Consider the following 25,123-nt stretch of genomic DNA (forward strand, 5'->3'; position numbering starts at 1 on the left):
TAAATGCTACTATGAATAACGCAAATAAACACTCGTATTATTATGCCAGCGTTGATTGAAGAGAGCGGATTGCCGAGTTGCCTGATGCGGCTGATGGATGCGCTTCGGCCTTGGCCTAATACGGACGCCAATCATCGAGAGTAATCTCCATGTTTTTCTCTATGTAAAAGGAACATCAAGGATAAAAGCAAACAAATAAATGCTCAGAAACGAAAAAGAATAGCTTTCTTTTTGTTTCTTTCGATGATAAACGTCCGTTTCCTTGTTCCTCGTCAGATCCCCAAATGGATAACAACAGCACGCTGATGAACTGTCCTATAAAAATGACACACTTAAGAGTCTTGTTGATTGGAAATTAGCCAATATCTTCCTTTGGATAATAGATATTTACACCGGCTAGGTCGCCGAAGATGTAATCGCTTGTCTCCTAATTCAAGTGGACGCCATCTGCAACTAACAAATTCAGAAGCCGAGTCCGATGGCGCATTAGAAGACACAAACGGGAGGGAATAAAATGAAAATGTATATATCATCACCAGCTTTTGGCCAGACCGACTGTTTGAGCCAAACAGACGCACAATTGAACAGCTGCATCTTTTTTTTCTCCCATTATTTATTTTCTCTCCAGAAATGCAGACTGATAACGTCGCTTCATACTTTTTATTGTTACAACTTAATCCCCTTTCCCACTTTTAAGCTTAGCGAACAGGTTAAACTTTTTCTCTTTTTTTTTTCTCCAGCCGCTAATGAAGAAGGACTGACGACATAACTATACCATACCCGGTTATCTCCTAACAATCTGAAGACAACGCTATATAGGCGAGATGATAAAGAAGAGATTGAAGTTGTTAATGTTATTTCGAATTACAATCGAATGGCATGTAACAAAAGTTTAGGGCCGGCTATTTGAACAACTGCGACTCAAAATCCGGATACAAGATATTTATAGGATACAAGGGATTATATGGGATTGTTCAGTGTTCCCAACTATTTAATTTTTTAAATTATTGGCCGCTGTTGTCCGTCAAGGATTTTCATAAGACGTTTCAACATTCTCGTCTCTACGACTCGGCAGATGGACAATAAATTGCAACCAACATTTTGTTCGTTTTTTTTTTGTTAAAGACTCTTTTTGCCAGTTGTTTTATTGACGTGCATGTATGCAGTGAGTGTATTTTTGCTGACGTGCGGCAGCAGCAGCCAACGATAAAGAAAATGAAATCGTGAATAATGTGAACGTCTTCAAGCACCTTACGTCTCTTTGGTTGGATATTTGTTTTTGTGTTTTTTTTTCTTTTTCAAAAGTATGTTATACACATCCGCCTTTATGTATTTATGTCATTATTTACTGTCTACGTCAAGAAAATTTTGGCATTTTTTTTTTCCTTCCTTTTTCTTTTACTAAACGCAGACGGCAAAATCCTGTGGAAGGCGATAGCAACAAATTGTTTTATGGCAGGTGGTAAAAGACAGACTCGAAAAAAAAGTTTACGTTAGGTAATCGTCGCATTTTTATTGAAGCCAACCAGGAGGGGAAAAAGAAACACAAGAACAACAAAAACAAATAAAAAAAATGTGAAAATTGAAACAAGTTGAGGCCAGCTGAGATGATGAAGAGATTTCACGTAAAAAGTGAAGGGTCATTTTTTTTTGCGCAACGCGCATCTATCGCAATGACGTCAAACATTTAAAAACCCTGAGATCTCTAAAATGTATGGAATATTTTTTTTTCTCTCCCATTTTTACGACCGTTTGCCGTTTCACGATTAAATGAAATCGTAGCCAAAGAGCTTCAGTTGGCCGCCGAAAGGTAGCGTGAAGGAGAAGATGGGGAACGAGTAGAAGATGAAGCCCAAATAGGGCACGTAGGGTTCCAGCTCTTCAGCAACTTGCCGCGGTGACCGCTGGATGGAGGCAGAGCATGCGGAGTCCCCGGATATGCCCGTGGAGGAACCGTCCTTATGGTCGGCCATGTTGCATCCTCCACCGTCGGCTCCTCCCATCTTCTTGGCTTCCTCGGAGGGGACGGACGGCGCATCGCCGGTTGCTGGTGTTGCTGCAACAGCAGATTCATCGATTGCCTTTTGGCCATCAGTGACGGACAGCCGTGCGTCTGGAAACATATACACAAGCAAACGTGACATGAAAAGACGATAGATGACGTGCCGCCGTGAAATGAGATTTCCGTCATCTTTGACGTGTGCAACGAAAGACTTTCCAACCAATATAAAAAATGCGAATACCATCACAGAGATTGAAGGAGAAATAAAAATCTGAAGTCGCTTTTTCTGTGTACTATGATCCCACCCCATAACAGAGACAATCCTGTTTGTGAGACGTATACATGAAGTCCATTGGGTTAACACGTCGAGCAATAGAGGAAGCCATTGACGTCCTATGTATTTTTGTCCGATATTCGTGTTTGACTTCTTTCGTGTCGGACCCACTTTCAGGGTAGATATACACAGAAAAAAAATGTGTTCATTTTCGAACATATTCGAGATGGAGATGAGGAATGATTATATAAGTGGGAGAGGGAGAAAAAGAACTGATTACCTCGTCGGAGTCGTCGGAGATTGTACTCAATTTCAAGGATGTCCCACAGCCGCAGCAAAGGATTGTTGCCATGACGATTGGAGCGCTCTGTTTCTCCATGACTGGCCTTTTCATCTTTGTCGTCATCTCTTATATTGAATAAAAAAATATTATCGATTTAAAAAATAAATTTCATTTCTGACCGAAATGAACCTGTAAAAAGTTTCGTAGAGAAAACGGGGGTCGTTGAGAACGAGTTGGGATTCGTTTTCTTCCTGGCGAACGTCCGCGGTGTTCGATCCGTGACGAATGCGACGTATGACTCCGATCACATTCCACGCGATTTCAGCAAAAGTCTCACCAATGTTAGATCCGCTGGTTGCCGACGAACAGGACGGAATGGAACATAAGCACATCAGAAAAATGACACATCTTGATGGCAAACGAGTTTTCCTTTTGCTCATCTTTGTCGAGTGTTACGCAGCGTATGACGGTTGGTGTATAGCTTTGTTGGATTTACTTATTCCTTTCTCTTTCTGTTCACTCTTTTTATTTACCCGCCTTCATTACCTTTTGCATCGTCGATGTGAGTGATAGGCTCTGTAAAGGAATCCATCATCGATATGTCGGCCAAGGCGAATGGTTGGTCTTTCGCGAATAATCTGGGACACAACAAGAACTTCGTCGTCCCTAATTGCAATTTGCGTTTACGTCTGACCTATTTGCAGTAATATTGCCATGAGAGTCACGAAGCATCGGCCGTTATTCTACGTGGCTGCCTAATTTTTCAGCGATGCTTCTCAGAAAATCATGATTCGATTGGACGAGCGCAAAGGTTTTTAGCAAATTCTCCTTTTAATTTGATTGGATGTCTGCGAAAGGCTTTTTCAGACGTGCTCTTCAACAAAGTGAGACGACGTCATCGTTATTCTAGCAGAACCGCAGCAAGTCTCCTGGAACCAAATTATCCAAGAATACTAACGAATCTTTTCTCCATAAATCGATGGCTTGCTCTTCATTATCCCTCCTCATTTGCAGTCCTTGGCTCGTTACATGATCCGCTGGTGGCTGGCACTTAACATATTTCCACGTTTTCCGTAGATGAAGAGAAAAATAAATAAATAAGAAATTTGGCTTTATGACAAATTGCTGTCGTTGTTATACTCAACCTTCTATAGGATGATAATTGTTCTACTCATTGTTGTCATCTAGTACTTCCCTCCAGCGTGTAATCTACTACGAGGGCTGATATAGCCTGCCACTCTTTGATAGCTGGCTATCTATTTCAATCCCGTGAGACATTTTTCGGATATGGGTGACACTTGACACATTAGTAATGTGTTGGCATTGACTGATTCGATATCATCAACGTAGGAGATGTACTTACATCATTTAGCATCTCCGTACTCGACTGTTTCTCAAGGGATTGCCGGGCTAATCGGTAGCTAAAGCGAACAATTCTTTTCGTGTGCCCATCAAGCTTATCGCTTAACAATGGTGTGATGTTCGTGTTAAACAGTAATGAAAATATTAAGTAAAAAATACTGATATTAAAATCTATAGCGTCCCAGAATACATGTTGATATTGTAGTCATATGCAGTCATATGCGCTTAACTGCCATCGGGCATCATAGAGGATTATTCAAAAAAGATGGTAATATTGAAGGAAACATTTGAGCCCAAAATACTGTGCAATGCCTGCATAAATGCGCAAGTGTTCTATAGTCCAAAAGTTCGGTCGCGTCAATGGTGCAGACAAGCACAAAATCTTGAAGGCCAACTCGAATGCGTGGAGAGGGAAAGAAGGTCGTAGCGTCTAAACCGTAAAGTCCCAACCTTTAGCTTTCCAGTAGAGCAGCCCTAGCATCTTATCGCTGGTGCTCAAGTGAAGATCAAGTCCGCTCGTCGTTCTTTGCTTGCAGTGGGGAAAAAAGGAGAATCAGGACGTTTGAAGCGAAAAATTCTTTTTACAAATGTTTAAGTATGAAACGCCATTTTACCCCCGTTCCTTTATTGACAACCTCTGTTTCACCATTGATTTAGGATTAAAGTTTATGAGCTACTTAAGTTCAAAGTAGTTGGGATAAAAAACGACTTTGATCCCGTTTTATTCAAAACGCAGCTAACCGGAGCGGAAAACTAATATTTTATTCGGGATCAGCGTTTAGTTTTGGTTATAACACAGTTTCCTTAAATTTCAAGTCAGATTTTCAAGTCTTTTTTTATAGGTATAAAACGTCAGGCTTAAAGTGAGGCATATTTCGTTTTTTTAAAACTCACATTTGACTACAGCAAACTATACTTGATTTCGATTAAAAATCAAGTGAGTATCACGAAAATGGTTTTAAGAAAATAATAGTTTTCATTTCATTTATTTACGTCACAAAGATCCGCACATGTTAACGCCAATAGTGACGTTCTGTAGCTGAAAGAGTTTTTCCTATTTTAGTTGTTTAGCTTTGATGTTATGAGGAGTAACGTGTTCTACATTTTGTTTTTGTTTCTTATTTCGTTCATTTAATAGACGGACAGTATCACAAACGAACCGTGGAAATGAAAAGGACGCCGTCTCCCGACCGACATCTCGCCAAGTCGAGTCGTCACGCTCGCACGTTTCACGCAGACCTATGCTATAGACAGTAGTCGTGTATGTACATAAATGGAACTAGCACTCTACTCACATCAAATGTTACATCAAGCCGCCTTTTTACTGCTCTCCATATCCTTTCAAATGTCTCTTTTTTCAAATGATTTATTTGAAAATATACAAGAACAGTTTGAATTCAAACTTCCCATGTTCAGAAGCGTTTCTTTCCATTTGTCGCCCCTTCTGGTGGTACATGAGAACTGGAACATTTTCCCCCCTTATATACTAAAATCATTTTGTAGCATACAGTGAATGGATGGTGAAATGTAGTTCTTACTACCAAGGGCCAAAACATCCATTACGAAACAAACGAAAAACCCTGCGTTTTGCCTCTACACTATATGGGTACATAAAGATATCTATTTTCTTTTCTCTTGTATTTGCCTTCTTCTATAACGCAAAAAAAAAAAAGTTCATCAATGTGAAAGAATTGTACAGAGGAGCCGGAACTCGCTTCAGCTGGCCAGAGATACCCTATACAAGCATGGTGAAACAAGCATTGAGCAAAAGTTATATAGGCGATAAAGTTTTAGAAAAAAGAGAACAAACGAAAGTAGCCCCTCCCTTTTTGCAGTGTGTATAGTACGTGTGTTACGTCTATATATATATATGTGTGTATATATGTGCACATGTGGTACAGTACAACAGCAACGCGTCGGGTGCGCGCCGAGGGTATTGATTGATCCCGGGGACGAAAGTTTGCTGCTGCTCTTGCGCTCGGGATGTTGGCACGGATTAAAGAGAAGGAGAACCCCACCAGCTCTTAACGCCCGTCGCCGTCTGTCTTCATGTGTATATATGCGCCTATATCGGGCCGGGGTGAAAGAGATGTACGTTGGTTGAATAACAAAATAAGGAGCAACTCTCCACGATTGAAGCTCTGCAGTAAGATTGTCCCATCTTTTAACTGTGATGTAAAAATATATCAAGAAAAATTTCTTTGCAATTTTTTTTCTTTTTCTTTGGTGAAAATGGAAAGGCAATTCTTTTTCGGAAGTTAAAAGCGCTATATATACAACTTAACAAGTCTCCCAAGTGCAGAACATTCGGACAAAGAAATGTAGAGGTCATATCTCTAACATTTAGAGTGGAGTTTGATAAATGATGGGATCGTACAATAATATCGCGTAAAAGAAAGAAAAAGGAATCAAATGTTTGTTTACCAACACACACGCCAACTCTGGCCGTTTGTCATACTGTGCGATTTTGTTTGCTTCTGATATACGAAATGGAAACGGTCTGAGGAAATTATTGCCTGACGTAGACTAATTATTATGATCCTGCATTTTAGCTTGTTTGTACATGTGGGTCCACATTTTAAACGCATCAATTTGACACTCGCTTGATAAAGAACAAAATAGGGAGAATGAAATTAACATTTTCTTTGGCCTGCCAATGTGGACCAATCTAATGCCGAATGCATTTGCAATACGAATGAGAACCAGTAGCTTGCTGAATAATTAAACACATCGCAGGGTACATATGCAGATGATTTGCTCGTATATATATAAAAAAATAACATAGAAAATGAAAAGAAGAGTGTCGTCATTATGTATATAACCTGCTGTATCATCATTTTCATAGCCATCATTTGACGTACAAGAACACAGCTGCAATTTGGCACAAAATGAAGAAACATTGAAACACGGAAGAGAGTGTCAACCAAGTATTCTTTTTATGTTTTGTTTGTTTGTAATGCACACTGCTGTTTTCAAAGGAGGTGGGTCATCTTCTGCGGGAAAAAATACTTGTTAAAAATGAGTATGCTACAATGCCAGTTCTTGTCCACCATACATAATGTAAGTATTTTTTTCTTCGACATCTAAAATAAAGATTTCAAAACTTTGTCGAGCAGTAGCAAGCATACATGTCACACAGTTTTTGAAGTCTTATTTCTTACTGCATGTCAGCATTAAAGTTGGGCGGGCAAAGAAAAAAGGAGGAAAAAAAATTATCCGACAAGATCACATCAATGCGTCATGAACACCATCATCATTGAACGTCCAAACAGGGAGCGTGGGAGCTTAAGGATCTCTTCATGTCGAAAGACACAGCAAACATTGATCCATCTACAAATGTCTCGTATATAATCGGATTGTTTTTCGCTGTCTTTTTCTCTTTCAGAATAATAACTTCCTTGCGTGGCATGGTGTGTTTATTTAACACACACAAGTAAAGACAGAGTGACGGCGATGAACAGTCGATACGAATGTGAATACAAACCGAAGCACCTAATAATCTACCAACTAAAAACATGAGTGGGACGAGAAAGTATGAGTCAAAACAGAAAGGGATGGGGGGGGGGGGATAAATACGCAAGTGAAATAAAAAGCCATCACCAACACGGCAGAGAGTTGCAAACATTTCTTTGAAACTTGATGTACTGTATACATGAACGAGTGTGTGTTTAAATACCCAAATACAAGGAAGAGGAACAGTGGTACGGAAGAGAACAGAGACATGGTAAGGGCTTTATTTCGAGTGCTTTTGTTTCCTCCAATGTTATTGTTTTTCGTTATATTCTGTACACGTGGAAAACAAAACGCCACGAGGAGAGAAAGGACAGATAAACGAGTGGGGAATCATTGGCAGCCAGACAAAAAAAACGGGTTTTGAAAAAAAAAAAAGAAGTCGATGGGTTTTTGAATATGACAACGCAAATTACGCACACGCATGACGGTGGGGGGATGAGAAGACTAGTTATATCATGTATTAATATACCAAAGAAAGGGATGATGGGATTTGACTATGTAAAATGCAACAACATGGAAAAAGATGACGTACTGTTTGGGGTAAGAGTGGGATCTCTCGCTCGTTTGCTCGTTGACTTTTTGGGGTTAACCGTTCGTACTAATTGCGAACTTAGCCGGTCTCCCACCGATACATCTGTACGACCTTATCCTGGTCGACGTATTCGAAGATGTGAGGGGCGTTGATGAGGATGCCAATGGTGCCGGCCGTCGTCACGGCGAAGAACACGTACAACTGCAGACGATCGATGACCATGGCCACGTACTTCCAGTCTTCGCGAATCTGTCAAATATCAAAAATTAACTTAAAAAATTAAGAAAAAAAAGGACAGAAACGAATGCTATACTGACCTGCGTGTATTCGTCTTCGTTTCTCAGATGCTCGGCGATAAACTCGACAGCTTCGGTGGCTTTATATGCCTCCGGAGTGAGTAGGAGCGTTTCGGGCGGTTCGAGCACTTCGCGGCTGCCGATTGCAGCCGACCGTTCGTTCAGATTCATGAGTTCCTCGTTGGACGAGGTGGCGTGCAGTCGTTCGCAGCAATGCGGATCGTGATGTTCACGCTCTCTTTCCCGCAGCTGTTCGCTGTTCTGTCGGCTCATCCGGCAGTCGGGATGATGCAAGTCGGCCAGTTCCATCACTTCCATTTTTCCTGCCGCGCCGCCGGCTGAAGGGTAAGGAAGCAAAGGCGGAGGTGGTGGAGGCGGTGGAGGAGGTTGACCCATGCCGGAAGAAGAGGTGCTCATCCCGCCGGCCATACTCATGCTCATACCCATACTGGTCGTGCTAGCCGCAGTTGCTCCTCCGCCGAAATTGCCGTAGCTGCCGTAGCCACCGGCCGGCGGCTCCATCATCCACCGGAGGCGCGTTTTTTTAGGTCGTTTCATCAAGAGAAGAACTGGCAAATATTTAAGGAAGACCACCCGGATCCAGTTGGGCATGCGGTGTGTCCGCGGCCCCCTGAAGTTCCAGTTGATGATGACGACGGTGACGAGGATGGAGAGCGTGTTCATGATGAAAGTGAATAGGAGATACTTGGCGATGAGCGGGAGGACGAGCGAGGTGGGCGGCAAGATCTTGGAGACGAGCAGGAGGAACACGACAAGTGAGAGGAGAATACTGATGCCTAGCGTCACCTTCTCGCCGGCCTCGGCCGGTAGGTAAAAGACAAGGACGCAAAGGAAGGAAATGAGGACGGTCGGCAGGATCAAGTTGACCGTGTAGAAGAGCGTCTTCCGCCGGATCGTGATGGAGAACGTGATGTCCATCTGGGTCGGCTTCGTGTGGTTGTGGACGTTGCGCTTGCCCGGCACCTCGATGATGTCCCACGTACCGGATTTCCAGTAATCGGATAAGTCGACGTGATGCTTGTCCAGGTAGAAATCCAGCGACACCTGGTCGCCGTTGAACGTCCACGAACCGAATTTCAGGAGACATGTCTGCTGGTCGAACGGGAAGTACGTCACGTCGATCGTGCACGAACTCTGTGTTTCACGCCGTCATTTTATTCCGTTCGTTTACAAGGATTTGGTGAATTTCTATTGTCAATGTTTCGTACCTGATAGATGGCGGGAGGCACCCAAAGGACTTCACCACCGGAATAAATGAGAATGTTGCATTTGTAGCGAACTTCGTAGTTGCCATCGGCGCTGAGATCGGTTTCAGAAAAAGACAAGTATAGTTTAATCAGTGCCTTGCGTGAAACGTCGAAACTTGTATCTGTTTACTTGAAACTCAAGAGCAATTTCAAAAATCAACATTGACTGTTCTGCGGGATTCTTTTTTTCTTTTCTGCTTATTTGTGTTGTCATTGTGTCAAAGTACCAAGCAAGGCACTTTACACGAATGAATTCGACAGTATAAAAGATGCGGTAGAATGAAATATCGGATTGGAAGGACCGCAAGACGCAATGTCAACTGCGAAAGCCTTATCGTGTTTATCCACGTGGTTCGTTACTTATTCGCCCTTCTCTTTCTATTACCTACTTTTGGCTTTCTAGCCTTTTTTTCCCTTCAGTGTAGCACACCAATAAACTATTACACATCCCTTCTGTGAGAGACGTGTGGGTGGGAGAAAGCAAAAGGAAATTTATTGAAGACGCGGAAGGGAGGAGTCAGGAAGGTCAAAATCGATACTACAGCGAGGGAGAATAACGACGAGCTACGAATATTTACAGGGCAATAGCCCTACTCAGAGGAGTTATATAATATTTAAAATATACGACACATCCTTAATCTTATTGCGTTTATACACGCATACATGCCATATTTCTTTCCCACTACGCTATGCAAGCTACCGTTCGTTACATTGCAACTGGGTGACAGAGCCATCGCAAATTCCATAACTGATATTTATGCATTTTCATTTCTGCTTTATTCGGTTTCTTGTGCCTCAAGTGTTATCAGTTTTTCTAACGCATATTCTGAACGATGCTTGCTGTCCAAAAAAAAAAATGGAGGAACCACAATGGTACAAGAATAACCATAGGGAATGATTGCGTTTACGTTTCTGTTTATCAAAGTTCAAAGAACAGAACTGCGTGATGTTGTTTGGAAGCGAACGATCACAAGGTGATGGTAATTTTGAGGTACGAAAAGCCGAAACCATTGTTCCTCCTTTTTTTTTTCTTTTTTCTTTAGCCACCCAAATTTAACTGTGGACTGAAAGGCAAAAGGATACCAACAGCAATGGAGAGTAAAAAAAAAAAAAAATTCAATAATTGATAGGGTTGAATAGGGTTTCCTCTTCTAGCGGAATCACGCAACAAAAAAAAGCTAATAACACAAATCAACCGACCATGAAGATACTTCCAAAAGCTCGCATTCCCACTTGTTCTCTATGGATTTTTTCATTCTATTTCGCTTGCAAGGCTTTGCCCACTTTGCGCGCCCATTTCATCGAAAAAAGGTTCCAATTCAGCCCATTACGTTTTGTCACAAGTTTCAGCTTGAAGGCGTTTCAACCATATCGTTCTTCTGTAACTGATGCGCAACTGAGTGCCAGCAATCGATTCAAAACCTATGAGGGCCCTCTTAGGAAGGAAAGTCTACCAATCTTGCCTCTCACCAACAGTCGGCACTACATTCGTAATGTAATAGCCGGAGATGGCACAACAGCAAATCGGGATCCACACATCACAGAAACGAGGAAAAACAAGGGCACGGTCTTCCCACGAAAATAGAGGCTTACTTATTAAAAAGTACGATGTCGGGCTTCCATACGCGATCCGGCGGCAAGCGAAGAACGTTGATACCACCGTAATCCGCCACGTCCCACTGCAGTTGATAGTCCTGCCAAGTCTGGTTTAATGAACGGGAAAAAATGAGATAAAACGGTGTTGAACGAGTCAATCAGGTCAACACGACATCAGCCATTGATCATATTCCAATTTCGTTACGAATGATCCGTGTCGCCCGAAAGGTAACGGAAACGTAACGACCCAACTATAGAAAACGGCATTGAAAAGAGAACTTACCACTCGGAGCCAAACGTTGGATTTCATCACCTGGTTTTTTTCGTTCTGCATTCAAGGAGACAAGAAAACGTCCAAGGATTATGGTCAATCACTTATGCATATATTGATAAGTGTACTTACGACGCTGATGAGCTGCGTGAATGTGAGTCCAAATTTGACTTCGACTTTCATGCTCATGTTTTGGACAGGCCGAACCAGCTTGTTGTAGCCGCGGAAGAGGTCGCGAACCAGCCGTTCCTCGTCTTCCGAACAAGATCCTATGTGCACACGTGTTAAAAGTAAAATAGCAAAAATTCTGGTTAAAGTAAAAAGAAACTACAATAGTTTTTGTAACGACCATTTTCGGCAAGCGAAGCGATCGATCGATTTCTTTCTCAGAAATCGATGGTTTCTTTATTTTGATTGACTTGCATTCTGTGGGCTTGCTTTTTCCCGTTTATGCTAGGGAAGCTGCATGAATGTGTGTGATCTTGTGAAGGTGATGACGTACGTCAACCTTCGAGTGTATACTAACTGCATCCACTGTTTGCATGCAAATATGCGTGTATTCCGAGTTCCGGTTCGTTGGACAACGTCCATTACTTTTGCAACAACAGACGGTTGAATGGGTTTTTTCCTTTCGATGGCCATCGCTTATGATTGATGCAGACGTATATACGACTAGCCAACGTTTCCCTCTTATTAATACATACATCGGAGCTATATAGCGAAGGGGTATGTGGGACTCGATTCGAAGAGATGAAAGTCGATTGTTTCCCTTTAATGCCCGGTGATCCTACCAAATAGGAGGCGGAGAGATTCTGGGACTACATCATCATGTATGTATTCAATGGTCCTACGTCTTTGCTCGAAATTTTTCCCTGTCGTCCTCTTCTTGTGTCTGTTTCATTCGATCGTGACAAAAGCAAAACTTCGCCCTCCCATAAAAATATGTCAGTCCATATAGCTGACAAGCCATAACTGGTACGCAACGCGGAATACGAAATTGCAGAGAGACGTCACTCATATAATGGGACTAGGGGGTTGTGTCTACGAAGATATATGGATGTGCCATTGTTTGCAGTCTATGTGTGTGCATCTATCGATTTCAACTTTAGCTGCAAATACAAACGCTAAGTTGACCAGAACATCCAACTTGTGGTTCGGAAACGAACGTGCAACTCCATCGGCCAAAAGAGTTGACTTTCTGCCAGCGAGCAGCTGCAAGTTAGGGACGCTAAAGAACCCTTAGTGTTAACGCACGATCAACTCGCTGAATGTCTCAAGTTTCCACTTGTACTTAGGTTTCACCTGTTTCTTAATGAGCTTATTTTTCAACGTGTGTCACATTTGGATTCTGCAAAAAAAACAAAGGCATCTCCTGTTCAGGGGAGTTGCCTTCAGATGAAGCACTACAACCTGGAGCTTTTGTTTTGGCAGAAGAAATGTCTAGAGTCGTGTAAAAAATACCAATCAAGCCTGAAAGAGAGTCGTCAAGAGAATCTTAGTCTAAAAGAATCGCGGTATTTGTTTTTCCATTCGATATTGGTTTTCTTTCATCGTTCGTTTCCTCTTCATCTCGCTCGGACCGATCGATATTTTCGGAGATCCTTCGGTTCTCTGCACTTCCAGCAGCTTCGGCAGTGGCCTTTTTTTCCTTTTTCCGGCAGGCTCTATCGCTTCGTCTGAATGGATTCACCAAGTCTAGTTGGACTCCACTGTTTCTTTTCCTCCTTCTTGCCTGCTTTCTACATCTGCGTTGATTGTAGCCTTACTTGTGTTCCTGTTTATGTATAGCTCGCGATCTCCCCGTGTTCTTTTAGCCTCCCCTTTTGTCGCTTTGCTTTTCCCTGAAGTTTTGTTTGTACACACGTGAGCAAGCAAATAAAAAAGGAAAATAGAAAACAAAAAAATGTATATACTACTACATGTAACGAAATAAAGATAAAAATGATAAGCAAAGAAACGACGTCAATATTTATTGAACGACTGAAAAACGCAATGGCTCTCGCATCTCATCTGTCTCGACGTTCCAATTTTTTTTTTATACTTACGATCCATCACATCCATCTGAACTGTTGGTAGGTATAGAGAGCTATATCTATAGACAATTCGGCTATGTAGACAGCGTAGCTATTTACGCTATTGATTTATTTCTTTGTTTGACGTGGCTGCAAACGTTTGCAGGATCCACAGACGCGGAAAAGACGTGGTCGCGGTCGTCGTAGCAAAATGGGATCCAGCAGATTGCACAGTTTTTTGTTTTCAATTTATCGGATGGTCAGAGCTTAATTCGTCTTTTCATTTTTGATTAGACCAAACTGGCTTTTTTTTTTGGCCTTCACAAATTGTACCTTAATACCCTCGCTTAGTGAAAGCAATCTGTTCCAACGTAGGAAGGAAATAATTACTTTTCGCTCGTATTGAACGTTAGACCGATGAGCAAGGTATTCGACGTTTATTACGTAATAGTGTACGCCTCTTGTTAATGATGGAACGTCTCATCTCTGCTTCCATTTTTCATTTAACATGAACGAGTTAGCGTGTTATGACGGCGAGCGCACCGGCACGTAATGCTGGATATGGAATCTCGTCTGTTTTCGAGCACTTAAACCGTTCACAGAGAGTAAAGAGAGAAAATAAAGCAAACGGAACCGGCCGCGATGTATACGTAAAAGAGGGTCTGGTGGCACGTTTTTCTTCGTTAGCCATGAAAAGCTCTTTGCTCTCGTCTCTTCAAAGACAGAAGGAAATTTTCACATGATTGCAACCAGCTGTTTTTCTATGCTGGGGCAGCCGACATGTTCGACTTAGAAACAAACTTACCAGCAGTACTCTGTTTGACTATTTTAGCTCAGCAGCAACAACCCTGTACAATCTATTAAAATCTGAAATCTTCATGGTTGACTGGTTAAGCGTGTTGGCGGTTCGTCAAAGAGAACGGATTGCTGAATATGAGAACAAGATCAGCACACGCGATGCTTCAATAAGTATTTACATGTAGTTGCTATGTGACTGACCTGACAGCTAGCTCATATCGATACGAATGTCAATACTCGGGTGCTGATCACTCACTCGGAGATGACAGCCAAAATCACAAACTCCACTGAAAGAAGTTAATGGGTTTTTTTTTTATAAAGCTGATCCACATTTTTGTTTAGAGATCTATTGATTTATGTTTCTTTTAAAAGAGACGGTCTGCCATTCGGACTAGTGGACAGCGCATTTAGCCGGCCTTTGAAGGCGGTATATACTCTCTGCTTGAAATAACGTACAAATCAAAATCAGCGGACGTCTCCGGCAGCTGGTAGCTTTTTATTTCCAGGGCAGCGTTTTTCCCGTTCACGATCTGTATGCAGCAGCCAATAGGGTGGGCTTCCTGCCGGGCAACAACAATCGATAGTTCCGCCTCGACTCTCCCTTTTCTCTCAGCTGTAGCAGTCGCAGAGGGGGACGATGTAGACTACCGTAGCCTAGCGACCCGTACTCTCTCTTTCCACATCTATTCCTCTCATTACATTAGTTGTACAAGGAAAACCACGGACATGAGAAATAATGGCAAGTGAACAAAGATAGAGGGCATTCAGGGAAACGTTCTAGTAATCGAAATGGATTTCATATCAGCAATCTGGAGGTAGTTAACCCCTCCCATAACACAAGGGCGAAATGCCAAATATTTCGTGTAACCGTTTCTCTGCATTCCGACTGAAATTAGATGGTTTAATTACGCGATTTCTATACTGAGGTATGCTGGCATTCGTGCTACTACAATACCCCGTTATTTGGAGCGTTATGTAACACTGCGCCTGTCAAGGAACAATGAAGTTGAAAAACGGATGAAAAAAGAAGATGGGAAGACGTGGGGGTTAAACGTGCGAAAGCATACTATAGGGGGTTTCAAGACAACAAGGACTGAGACGATGCGGCAATGCTAGATAAGAATGAGCGTGACTTTGACGACGCCCAGCCGCAACTTTTCAGTGTCCGTTGAGACTTCCAATTCAGCCAACAAACGAGACAGGGTGACGTCTGAAAGACTCCATCTGCCGACTTTTCGTTCCCATCGGAGTGTTGGAGAATAGATGCGACTGAAATGTTCGACAAAAACTGTGTCTTATAGACCCAGACACTGCCTTCACGTTCAAATCTATAGACGTCAACTTTTAGGGGGTAAACTAGTCAGACAATTAACGAACGCACTGTTCTTTCTTTTTTTCCGTAACGAGTCATCAAACTCTGTTTCGCTTTCATTTAATTTTCAGAAATGTTTTGCTTGAACACCTTCGCCTTCAACGAGACTGTCGTTTTTTTTTTTTTGGTATGCGCAATGGGCTATGATTTTGGCTGAAAAACAATAACCTCAGTTCTATATAACATTCGTAATGAGATTCTCATTTCCTGATTGAACGAGAAATCAATTTCGTCTGGAAAGGGATTGTTCGTTGAGCCATGAAAGATGATCCAGGGAGAGCGAAGTCGGAAGGATTTGGTTGTTGAAAGAGACGGCAATAATCAAGAATATCCTAGGTAGCATTTGGCAACACTGCAACTTACCCTGACCGGCAAAGAGGGCCATCAACGTCACGATTAACACAGCAGCTCTGGCACCCCAAGCACTTCTCGTTGTTGCCATGGCGGCATTGAAGCATCCACGGTTCAGACTGAGCAATTTCATTCTTCCGTTCGTTTCTCCTCACTTCACTTGTTTGTTTCTTTCACGTTTTCAGATTGGTTATATTCCGCTTCACTCATCAAAGGCTGTTTGTCATGGCGCACGAGATCCAGACCTACTAAACTACACACAGGCGGTCGGATGCTGGAAAAGAACAGAGCTTGTCTTGTCCACTTAGTTGATCTTTCTTCCTGTGTGGCATTGATTAACGCCACTGACATCCGCCTTTTTCTGCCCGGCTTTTCTTCCTTAGACGTTGCAATAGCGTGACGGTCAACTGAGATCTCAACTCAAACTCATACTCAAAACAACCGAACCGGGGCCACACGAACACGTTCTTTCTCAACTCTCGGCGTTCAATGATAATCAGCCTGAAACTCACTAGGAACAGCGCCGGAAGAAAACGGATGCTGCAGGGAATGGAGACGATCCAACGAGGACGCGGCGCAGCAGCTGATGCGCAACCCTCCGGTAGGGTGAGGGACGCGCATGAGCACCTCATCCCATCCTTATCTCATATACGTCCACGATCGTGAAATATGACCTCTGCTCGCTTGTCAATTGTACGTTTCACACTACCGGTGGCTATCGATGCCCTGTTACGTCATTTTTATCGATAATAGGCGACTCTTCCAGCAGAATCGTTATTCATTCGTTCCTGTCACAGGTTATCGTCTTTATTAGCTAAAACAATGGATGTTGGCCAATCTGTTTCAAGCTTCGCTCGTTTATATTCTTAAGCATAGTATAGTGTTAAATATTTATTCACTTTGATGCAGTTGTTGGAAGCTATGGCAGACAAATATCAAAATGTGACCGAGACAGAGAGAGAGAGTCGTGGAAACCGGAAAGAGATGAAAGGAGAGAAATGAAGTAATGTAGAAGAAATAGAGAAAGGGTAAAAATGAGAGGAAAAGGGAAGGAGAAAAGGAGAGTAAAAGCGTGAGGAGTCTGCGATCAATGCGACCGCGCCCATACATATACAGCAGCCGGTTGTGTTTGTATAGGGGAGAAAGCCAAAAGGATTTTCTATGTAGGCCTATGAAAAATGTTTAAAAGCCGGATAATAGTTTGGAAAGCTGCTACTTATTACGAAACCTCCTTTGACAACCCCCTTTCTCTAGTTTTACCATTCAATTTCGTTCTTTTTAGACGTATGTTGAACCCGTTTTATTAAAAAAATCTACATGATAAGAAAGAAAAGTAATATTTTATTCAGAATCATTGAGTTAAAAAAGGTTCGGTTTTATCGAATTCCTAGTCGGAATTTTAAGGCAACTTTTTATGCAAAAAGTTGGGCTTAAGAAGTCGGGCTTAAAAAGTCTGGCTTACTTTGAGCTTCTTTTGCTTTTTGCTAATATCAAAGTATAGCAAACTATATGCATGATTTTGATTCAAAATTAGACGAGAATCTCAAAAATGGATTTCGTTTTCACGTGAGTCTTACAGTTTTTGACTTATTCTAATTCAAAGTTCTTGAACTAAACCCACTTTGATTCCACCGTTTTAAACATCTATACAAAATCAATGTGAAAACTGATGACATGTTCGTAATTCTGTGTTTGATTAAGGGCGTTCCATACCTTATGTCACCATACATGTTACATTTAAAAACCAAACGTTACATTAAACTTGCCGTTTGGTTTGACGTTATTGGCAATGTAAAACGTTCAAATTTGATCAATGGAATAATAGCACTGTCAATTGCACATAGGCTAATACCGACTGTATTGTCAACAACAATATTATTGAGACGCGCGCTTATTGTCTTTCTCGTACACACCATTAATTCCATTCACACTAAATAACATAGGAGGTTTCATATAAAAGAGAAAGGCAACAATAGGGGTGTTATTATTATAAGACGCAATCAGACAGTCATCAAAGTATTGTCTTAAAGTTTTAAAGAATAATCGCTGTTTTTATGTCACTAATCCTTTTGATGAATGCGACGTTAGAAAGAGACGGTAAAAGAATGAAACGAAGAAAAATAGTTTTCAAGCAAATGCTCAGTGTGTTAGATAATATGTATCGCTCACTGTGCTGCCTTTTTTCAATCTGTCCAAAAACTTCTTACTTAACCAAGAATTCTTTGGTGTATCGTACAAATGAAATCCTTGGGCGAGGATTCAATGAATCTAGTTTCTTGGTCCTTTCGCAGTGTGTGAGCATTCCAGTATCGCTACTTCATCTCTCAGATGGATTTCTTTGGTTTGCATAGATGGCCATTGGCCAACTAAAATAAAATTAAAATGTTATAGAATGCTTCTCGTTCTGTTTTACTGACTTATAGAAAGAAGAAATAGGACTATGAAGTATCATTGAAACAGGGATCAAAATATGGGTTGCTCTTCCAACTATAAGACATCTTCTTTTTTGAGCCATCCATTCAGTATTGTGACGTGAAGTGCTCGATTATTCCCTCTATATCATCCCTACAACTCTTGTCTCTTTTGCTTGTCTTGTTTGGTTATGCTCTGCATATCGGCCTCGGGTCGCAATCGCAAAATATTGTACAATATATTCAATATTATATTTGATTGAAATAACAGACGAAACAAGGCGTAGAGGACGAAGATGAGAATAAAGAAAGAACAGAAACGAGAAGAAGAGCCAAAATGAAAAATAGAAATAGATGCGCGGACAACCAAACGAGTCAGATGAAGAAAAACCTCTACTTCTATATTTTCTTGTTAAAGATACTGCCTTATAGCCTGTGGCTATAACAAACAATCCTACTTGCATTACAAATACACTACCCTTCTGCCAAAATAATTATTACTATGTAAAAACGATTGATCAACTTTTTTTTGGCATGGTGAGTACGCTTTATGGGTGGCGTACGTATTAATTTAAAACCTGCCTGATCTACAGGCTAAAATACTCGTGATTGTACACGCACAATCCATTCGTCTAAAAACGAAACGTATGTAACGAGTTAGTTAATAATAATAACCGCGAAGTCTGATTCCTTCCATCCATGGCAAAACGACATGAAAAGGAGAAATCAGTCGAAAAAGAAAAATGTCAACATACGCTGTACAATCTTTTGGAGGTACAACTGGTTTGAAAATGGCTACGTTTCTTGCGGATGTGAAAGAGACGATAACATTTCTGCACGTCAGCAGCCAATAACGTACACACACGCACACACACGAATGAGAAAGTAGGCATCTGGACGTGTGTACAGCTATACAAAGTGCCTCAAAAGAGTTTCATCATTGATAATCAAGTGTCACGGATAGAAATAACAAACAGGAACCGTAATAAAACAAAAAAAAAAGAAGAAGAAAAGAGACAAACGCACAATTAAAATCAAATAAGGTGACAATAATAGAAGGAGACGAGGAAGCACTGATTGAGAGAGAAGTCGACATTTGCAACATACTGTATATATATATGTGTGTTTAAAGTTCCAAAGGAAATCGTTGAGCCGTTGTCATTGGCGGGAGGAATGAGTAAAATGATAGAGAGCAGTGATTTGGATTTGCCAATGTTATCATTCCTACGTTCCAAGAAAAGTAGTATCAATACTTTCTACCCATTTTTTAAAAACATGTGACACAGTCGAGGGAGAAAGCGAAAGTGCTTCGTTGATAGACTACGAACTTCTTCTGGGGCTCAGAACACGACTAACGTGCTGCTACTAGTAGAGGAAGAGATAGAGCGGGAGCAGGTTGGCAATGGTAGACCCTTAAGGAGTGTGAATAGAGCAATAAACAGATGAAGAGATACACAGCAGACGAAGAACTGGATTTTACAAGGAGAATCCAGAACAGAACCGGAAGGAAAAGCCTGAGGCAAAATTGGAAAAACCTACACACATGGTTAATCTATTTCTATGTTATTCGAAAGAACGATCGCACTATAATCGTACGATTACGTTCTTCTCCATCAGTAACACAAAAAAAACAAAACAAAGAAATACAAATAAAAAACAAAAAGAACTTCCGGGAACTTATACTACTGCCATGGATGACCGCTGCTGCCTGTCCGACTAGCCCTCGAAGACGAAGATGGATGAACACTTGTCCAAGAGTGATCCAAGTTTCCTAGTAAAAATTAAAAAAAAAATACTGGGAAAATGGAGCACCTCTTGATTAGGGTTAGGCGAGATTTCTGCCTTTTTCTTGTTAAAGAAAATGGCTAAGACTGAGCCGTAGGCTATTTAGAAGAGATAAGAGAATTTTTGTTTTTCTTTTCTTTCTCCTACTAGCATTTCTTCTTCTTCCACTTCTAAGGGACTATGATGTGCGGAGCCGAAAAAAGGACCGCTATAGTAGCAATGATGGTAAAGAGCGTGAAGAGGATCAGGCAAATACGATCGACGACCATGGCAGCAAATTTCCAGTCATTGCACACACGTGATTCTTCTTCGTCGGTTCGTATCTTGTCGGTGATGACACGCAGCTCCTTGAGGATACCCGATAGTTCACGATGAGAGCCGAAGCAGTTGTGCAGCGATATGGTCTCGTCTTGACCTAATGCAGTCGAAAGAAAAAGAAGGTGAGCCCAAATGGTTTCAAAAATAGCATGCAACTTCAAATGGTAATACCAACCGCGTTTAATCTTACCCTGGTTAGGCCCCAGACCTCCACTAGGAGTGGAGACAACTCTTGGGAACCCGGTGGGCACTCCCATACTAAGGGCCATGCCACTACCGACTGAGCTGAGCGTGCAACTGTGCTGCCGGAAGTCGTCGTCAATATCGAGCACGTTAGCCAGGAGGCTTCGCGACGAGCGTTCTTTCATTTCAATGTCTTTAATCTGTTTGCTGTTGGCCGCTGGACCTGCTGCTGGCTTTTGATCGTCCTTGTCAGTCGGCCTGCTCATCCGCAAGACCCATGGCAGCCAGTGCAAGAACACCGTTCGGACCTAGATTCATATTCGTACCACAATAATAGGAAACAAAACCAAAACATAAGCCAGTTTTTAAAATGAAATAATTTGTATGTTAGTCCTATAGTTACCCATGGGGCCATTTCGTGAGTATCAGCATTGCGATGATGGTAATTGAGAATTAGCACAGTTGAAACCACCGACGAGGCCACCATGAACATGATACAATTGAAATAGGTTCCTATTTTTGTTTTTTGGTTTGGCGGTGCGAGGGGACGTCCAAGTTGGTACATGGAAAGAAAAGCCAGGGGAATAATAAAGAACAATCGTGAGAATAGCTCCCATTACCAGTGCAATAGAAACAGCAAACAAACAAACAGGAAAAGCAACAACAAATATACAACAACGACACAAACAAGTGAATATACGAAGGTGATATAAAAGCAGGCGACTTTGGGGTTGTGAATAATGGGAACGGTTTAGGGGCGGGTCAGGTTTTCAACGAATTTTTAGTTCGGTTTCTTTTTGGATTGCATGCTCTGCTTTTTTTGGTGGCCTGCCCCGACTCATTCGGCATTTATGAACCATTTATACATCATTCTAAAGCCGCGTGTTACTTGGCCACTGGGAGGAGGGCGCGTTCGTCTTTAACCTTAATTTTTACTGAAGTTGTCACATCATTGGTACAATTTTTTGTTCTTGTTTAAACGAAACATCAACTAATCTCTTACGCCAGCTTTGCATCGTGATTTCAAATCGAGAGAATCATTTTAAATGTTTTCCCACAAAATATCGCTATTATTCTTTTAAAATAAATTTTGATTTCTTCTGTTCAGGTGATCAGATAAGTTTTTATGGGGAAGAGAGAAAACGGGAAGAAAGCAAGAGGTAGAAAACAGAATTGATAATGAGAGAGTGAGAGAGAGAGAGAAAGGAAGGAGTAAAAGGGGGAAAAGTAAGGATTTTATGAAAGGTAGTTGAAACAAAGTGAATATGAATTTTGTCCACGAAACGCTAGTTGGCATCATCACTGAAAAAAAATTTCATTGAAATTTCATTAATGGTAATATGCTCTTTGAAAAATCGTAGCACATGCAATTAAATGGTGTGATGGGAATTTGTTAAATACTGCACTTGATTGGAATAAAGTTAATTGCAAATCACGTCATTGGGGTGAAAAATCTTTTGAAATAAAACTTCAAAACCTTTCAAAGATATGCAAAAGCATTCCTCTTGGGGAGGGGGATAATCAGTGTCATCCAATGATTGATGTTTTAATTATCTCAATTTTTACAAACGTAAACCAAAACTTATGCTCAGAGTGAAACGGGTTTTTGTAGTTCGAGTTACGGTTATATTCGGGCGGGAAAACAATTCATTGTTCATTAGATGTAAAAAAAAAGGAATGCTTTAGTTCTCATAACGCACAGGTGTTTGATCATCTTATGAAAAAGGTACACAACATACACAGCGTCTGATAAATGACAAAGCTAACCTAAGACTGGGACGGCATCCGAACTTTCGGGCAAGGTGTCGTATATCATGAGCGAAAAGACAGTTAGTGATAGCAGGATGGTCACACCTGCATCATAATCGGAAAGAAAAATTGAATCGACATCAGGCACGCGTAGTTTTTTACTCGCTCACATCACAGAGCAGCAATTATCTTCACAAAGCGAGTCAACTAAAGCTCAACTCGAAAACAATGCGCACTTTAGTTCAAACTGAAAAGCTCCATAGGATAAAACCACATTGCTACAAAGCTTAGAAATGGCAGTAGTAGTTGTAGTAGTATGCGACATGTCGTTAGTCCGTCAACTTTCGAGCGATCTGTACTTCCCCAGACAATCTAAAAGCAGAAGTCGTTGAATTAGTACTTTGATGCTATAAGTGTATAACGAAGCATTGTATGCAATTGTGCGTACGCGTCTTTGTGCACACATTTCGCGTTGGGACTACGGTGAAGAACAATCAATGACGCGCTGGTGAAAAGAGAAAAAAAAGGAGGGCACAGGAATGGACGGTAGTTGCATAGCCTCCTCCACCGCCAAGTAACACTGGTTGCTATACAGTGAAGCATCCATTCGTGATGGCTACAAAGAGATTTGATTGTGGGTTTTTTTGTTGTTGTGTGTGTAAAGAAAAAGGGTCGAAAATGAAACTTAGAAGAATACGAGGGTGTCGGAATAGGAGGACAAAATAAGGTGGGCTATGGGTTTCGCTGTGCCAATGCGTTGGGTTTTACCTATGAGAGGCTGTGCAGATGCCGGCGGCATGGAAGAGGTGACGCTGTTTAAAAGGAAGGTGAGCGACAGGAGCACGGTGACACCTAGTAGGTGATCGGGCAAGGTGGAGACGAGGAGAGAAAGCGAGAAAGATATACAAAGTGGGTTTCAAAAAATCAATAAGGGTTGCCATCTAGCGTCCCCGTTACAGGTCTAATGGTCTTAGCATTATTCGAAGCACCAGTTAAGACAAGAAATAATGAATAGTTCAAATAAATGTCAGAATGTTGAAAAATAAAACACGTCTACAAAACATTACAGCTTCTCCCTCAAGTTTCCCTCGCGCAATCACAAGGACGACAACAAGGGCAGAAAAAAAAAAATGCACATAGATATTAAATAGTTATCTACGGGCACAGAAGCCAGTTGTCACCGTGTCCCTCGTCGGTGTAATAGAATATAGATTGATAGTAGGCGTTAGGCAATGACGCCCATCTGCTTCTTTAATTTTTCGACCCTCCTCCAGCAGAAAAAAACATTTTTAAATCAAGTAACAGGCCAGCCTCTCTTTTGTTTCATTGGTCATTTGTCTCCGCCTCGTCGCTAATCATTTTGAGCTTTTGATGGGGGAGAATGGGGCAAGGAAATGGGATGATTGTTATCAAGGTTTAGTTAGAGAGCATTAGAAAATAAAGGAAACGGTCTGGAATGGAAGTTTCGGTCGAGGTTTAGAGTAACCAAAGGATCACCTCCGTCGTAATCATTCATTATTATACCACCGATTGACTACCTAATAAAGGAACTGCATCTGACGTTGCCGGCATTGTTTCGGCCACCATATTTAGGAAGACGGTTAAGGAGAGCAAAATTGTAACGCCTATGAATTCAAGAAGTAAAAATTAATCCACGACGGACGAACAAAAAAGTTTAAAAGAGAGTCAAAGTAATAATTGAAATAAAAAGAAGGTAATAATTTACAAAAAAAAAGGTTTTTAGATGGTTGTTAGTAGAATGAAAAAAATAACGTTGCCCCTTTTTGCGATTAGGTTTAAACGATGCAATGCGCGCGTGTACTAGGAGGGGGTATGTACAGCGAAAAAAGTTCTTCGATTGACTTCGATTGCGTTCTGTAAACAATCAATATTGGCAACGAACATTAGTTTTCCAAAAATTAAGTTAACAATTGCTGGATATCCTTTTAGTAGACTGAGCTTTAGAACGGCAAGAGAAAAAATTCCAATACATAATTTTGAGCGCCACGTTTCTTCTCCTACCTAGCGTTAATTTGGATCCGCAATCGTTAGTTAACGTGAATGATAGTAGCGTCATAGATGCAATGAGGAGACTGGGAAATATTACGTTGCACCAATAATAAAGCGCTCGCCGGCGAATGTGCAGCGTGAACGTCGCATCGATGTATGGCTCCGGACAGCATGTGTAATAATGACTGGAAATTTGGCCTGGCAAACCTGGTCAATACATGGCATCACACTTTTGTCCTCATGAAATTGTCGACTATTTCAAAGGAAGAGATCGACTTTCAACGTAATTGAGAACAACTGGTAATATTTAAAAAAAAAGAAATGTACTTTTCCGGATAGACGTTGCACTCGAATTCGTCATTCTGTTAAGATCCTCGCATTTCATTGTATGATTCATAGATTTTAGTTGCATTTAAACGCAGGATTGAACGTCCTTTTCTTTCTGTCTGACTGTGTTTCGCCATAAACGACGCACGGGGTACTATAGTGGTCATCGATGGGTTTCGGATAATTTACTCGCGTCATTGATCCTAAACGTTCTGGCATGGAACTAGGCGTTTCTGAAATGTCCGGTATCAGAAGAGAACAGCTGCGCAGCATTTATTTTTTTTTCTATTTTTTTTTTTTTGTAAAAAAAAAGTCCCTTAATGCGTGCGTTTGCATTCGTCATGGGTGCGCGCACATTGCCAGTAAAATAGAGGATTAGCAAATATATAGTCTATTGCCATTGCCTTGAT

At 41.3% G+C, this 25,123-nt stretch overlaps 3 protein-coding genes across 6 annotated transcripts in view; all 3 read right to left on the bottom strand.

The window, feature by feature from the left end:
- Window positions 1-1,400: 1,400 nt before the first annotated feature.
- Window positions 1,401-3,000, bottom strand: LOC130692185 (uncharacterized). Its single transcript, XM_057515261.2, has 3 exons — window positions 2,749-3,000; window positions 2,557-2,684; window positions 1,401-2,113 (listed from the first exon to the last, which is right to left on the bottom strand). Exons 1-3 carry the CDS (start codon window positions 2,997-2,999, stop codon window positions 1,767-1,769), a joined length of 726 nt encoding a protein of 241 aa, XP_057371244.1. The 5' UTR covers window position 3,000; the 3' UTR covers window positions 1,401-1,766.
- A 3,725-nt stretch (window positions 3,001-6,725) lies between these two features.
- On the bottom strand, window positions 6,726-16,447 carry LOC130692496 (acetylcholine receptor subunit beta-like 1). Its single transcript, XM_057515610.2, has 7 exons — window positions 15,943-16,447; window positions 11,530-11,666; window positions 11,410-11,454; window positions 11,124-11,233; window positions 9,492-9,582; window positions 8,284-9,417; window positions 6,726-8,215 (listed from the first exon to the last, which is right to left on the bottom strand). Exons 1-7 carry the CDS (start codon window positions 16,061-16,063, stop codon window positions 8,045-8,047), a joined length of 1,809 nt encoding a protein of 602 aa, XP_057371593.1. The 5' UTR covers window positions 16,064-16,447; the 3' UTR covers window positions 6,726-8,044.
- Window positions 16,448-18,579: 2,132 nt separating this feature from the next.
- Window positions 18,580-25,123, bottom strand: part of LOC130692497 (neuronal acetylcholine receptor subunit alpha-7-like) — a 42,808-nt gene continuing 36,264 nt past the window's right edge. For 2 of the 4 annotated variants that reach the window (XM_059497432.1, XM_057515612.2), the window contains 4 exons: window positions 23,915-24,001; window positions 21,031-21,140; window positions 20,635-20,935; window positions 18,580-20,541 (listed from right to left, as the gene is read on the bottom strand). In XM_059497432.1, coding sequence (XP_059353415.1) covers window positions 20,297-20,541; window positions 20,635-20,935; window positions 21,031-21,140; window positions 23,915-24,001 — 743 coding nt within the window. In that variant the 3' untranslated portion in view covers window positions 18,580-20,296. Of the gene's footprint in view, window positions 20,542-20,634; window positions 20,936-21,030; window positions 21,141-22,394; window positions 22,482-23,144; window positions 23,229-23,914; window positions 24,002-25,123 lie in introns of all 4 variants that reach the window. The other 2 variants (XM_057515611.1, XM_059497433.1) reach the window with 2 other exon arrangements.

Source organism: Daphnia carinata, chromosome 1, assembly GCF_022539665.2.
Source record: "Daphnia carinata strain CSIRO-1 chromosome 1, CSIRO_AGI_Dcar_HiC_V3, whole genome shotgun sequence".
Lineage (NCBI taxonomy): Eukaryota > Metazoa > Arthropoda > Branchiopoda > Diplostraca > Daphniidae > Daphnia > Daphnia carinata.

What these genes read in the sequence shown, in the direction of transcription:
- LOC130692185 (XM_057515261.2), bottom strand. Translation starts at nt 2,999, where the DNA reads ATGAGCAAAAGGAAAACTCGTTTGCCATCAAGATGTGTCATTTTTCTG. An exon ending in CTCTACGAAACTTTTTACAG is followed by an intron (nt 2,685 to 2,748) that starts GTTCATTTCGGT and finishes ATTCAATATAAG; the next exon opens with AGATGACGACAAAGATGAAA. An exon ending in TCTCCGACGACTCCGACGAG is followed by an intron (nt 2,114 to 2,556) that starts GTAATCAGTTCT and finishes ATATGTTTCCAG; the next exon opens with ACGCACGGCTGTCCGTCACT.
- LOC130692496 (XM_057515610.2), bottom strand. Translation starts at nt 16,063, where the DNA reads ATGAAATTGCTCAGTCTGAACCGTGGATGCTTCAATGCCGCCATGGCA. An exon ending in TCACGCAGCTCATCAGCGTC is followed by an intron (nt 11,455 to 11,529) that starts GTAAGTACACTT and finishes CCTTGAATGCAG; the next exon opens with AACGAAAAAAACCAGGTGAT. An exon ending in CCAACGTTTGGCTCCGAGTG is followed by an intron (nt 11,234 to 11,409) that starts GTAAGTTCTCTT and finishes TCATTAAACCAG; the next exon opens with ACTTGGCAGGACTATCAACT.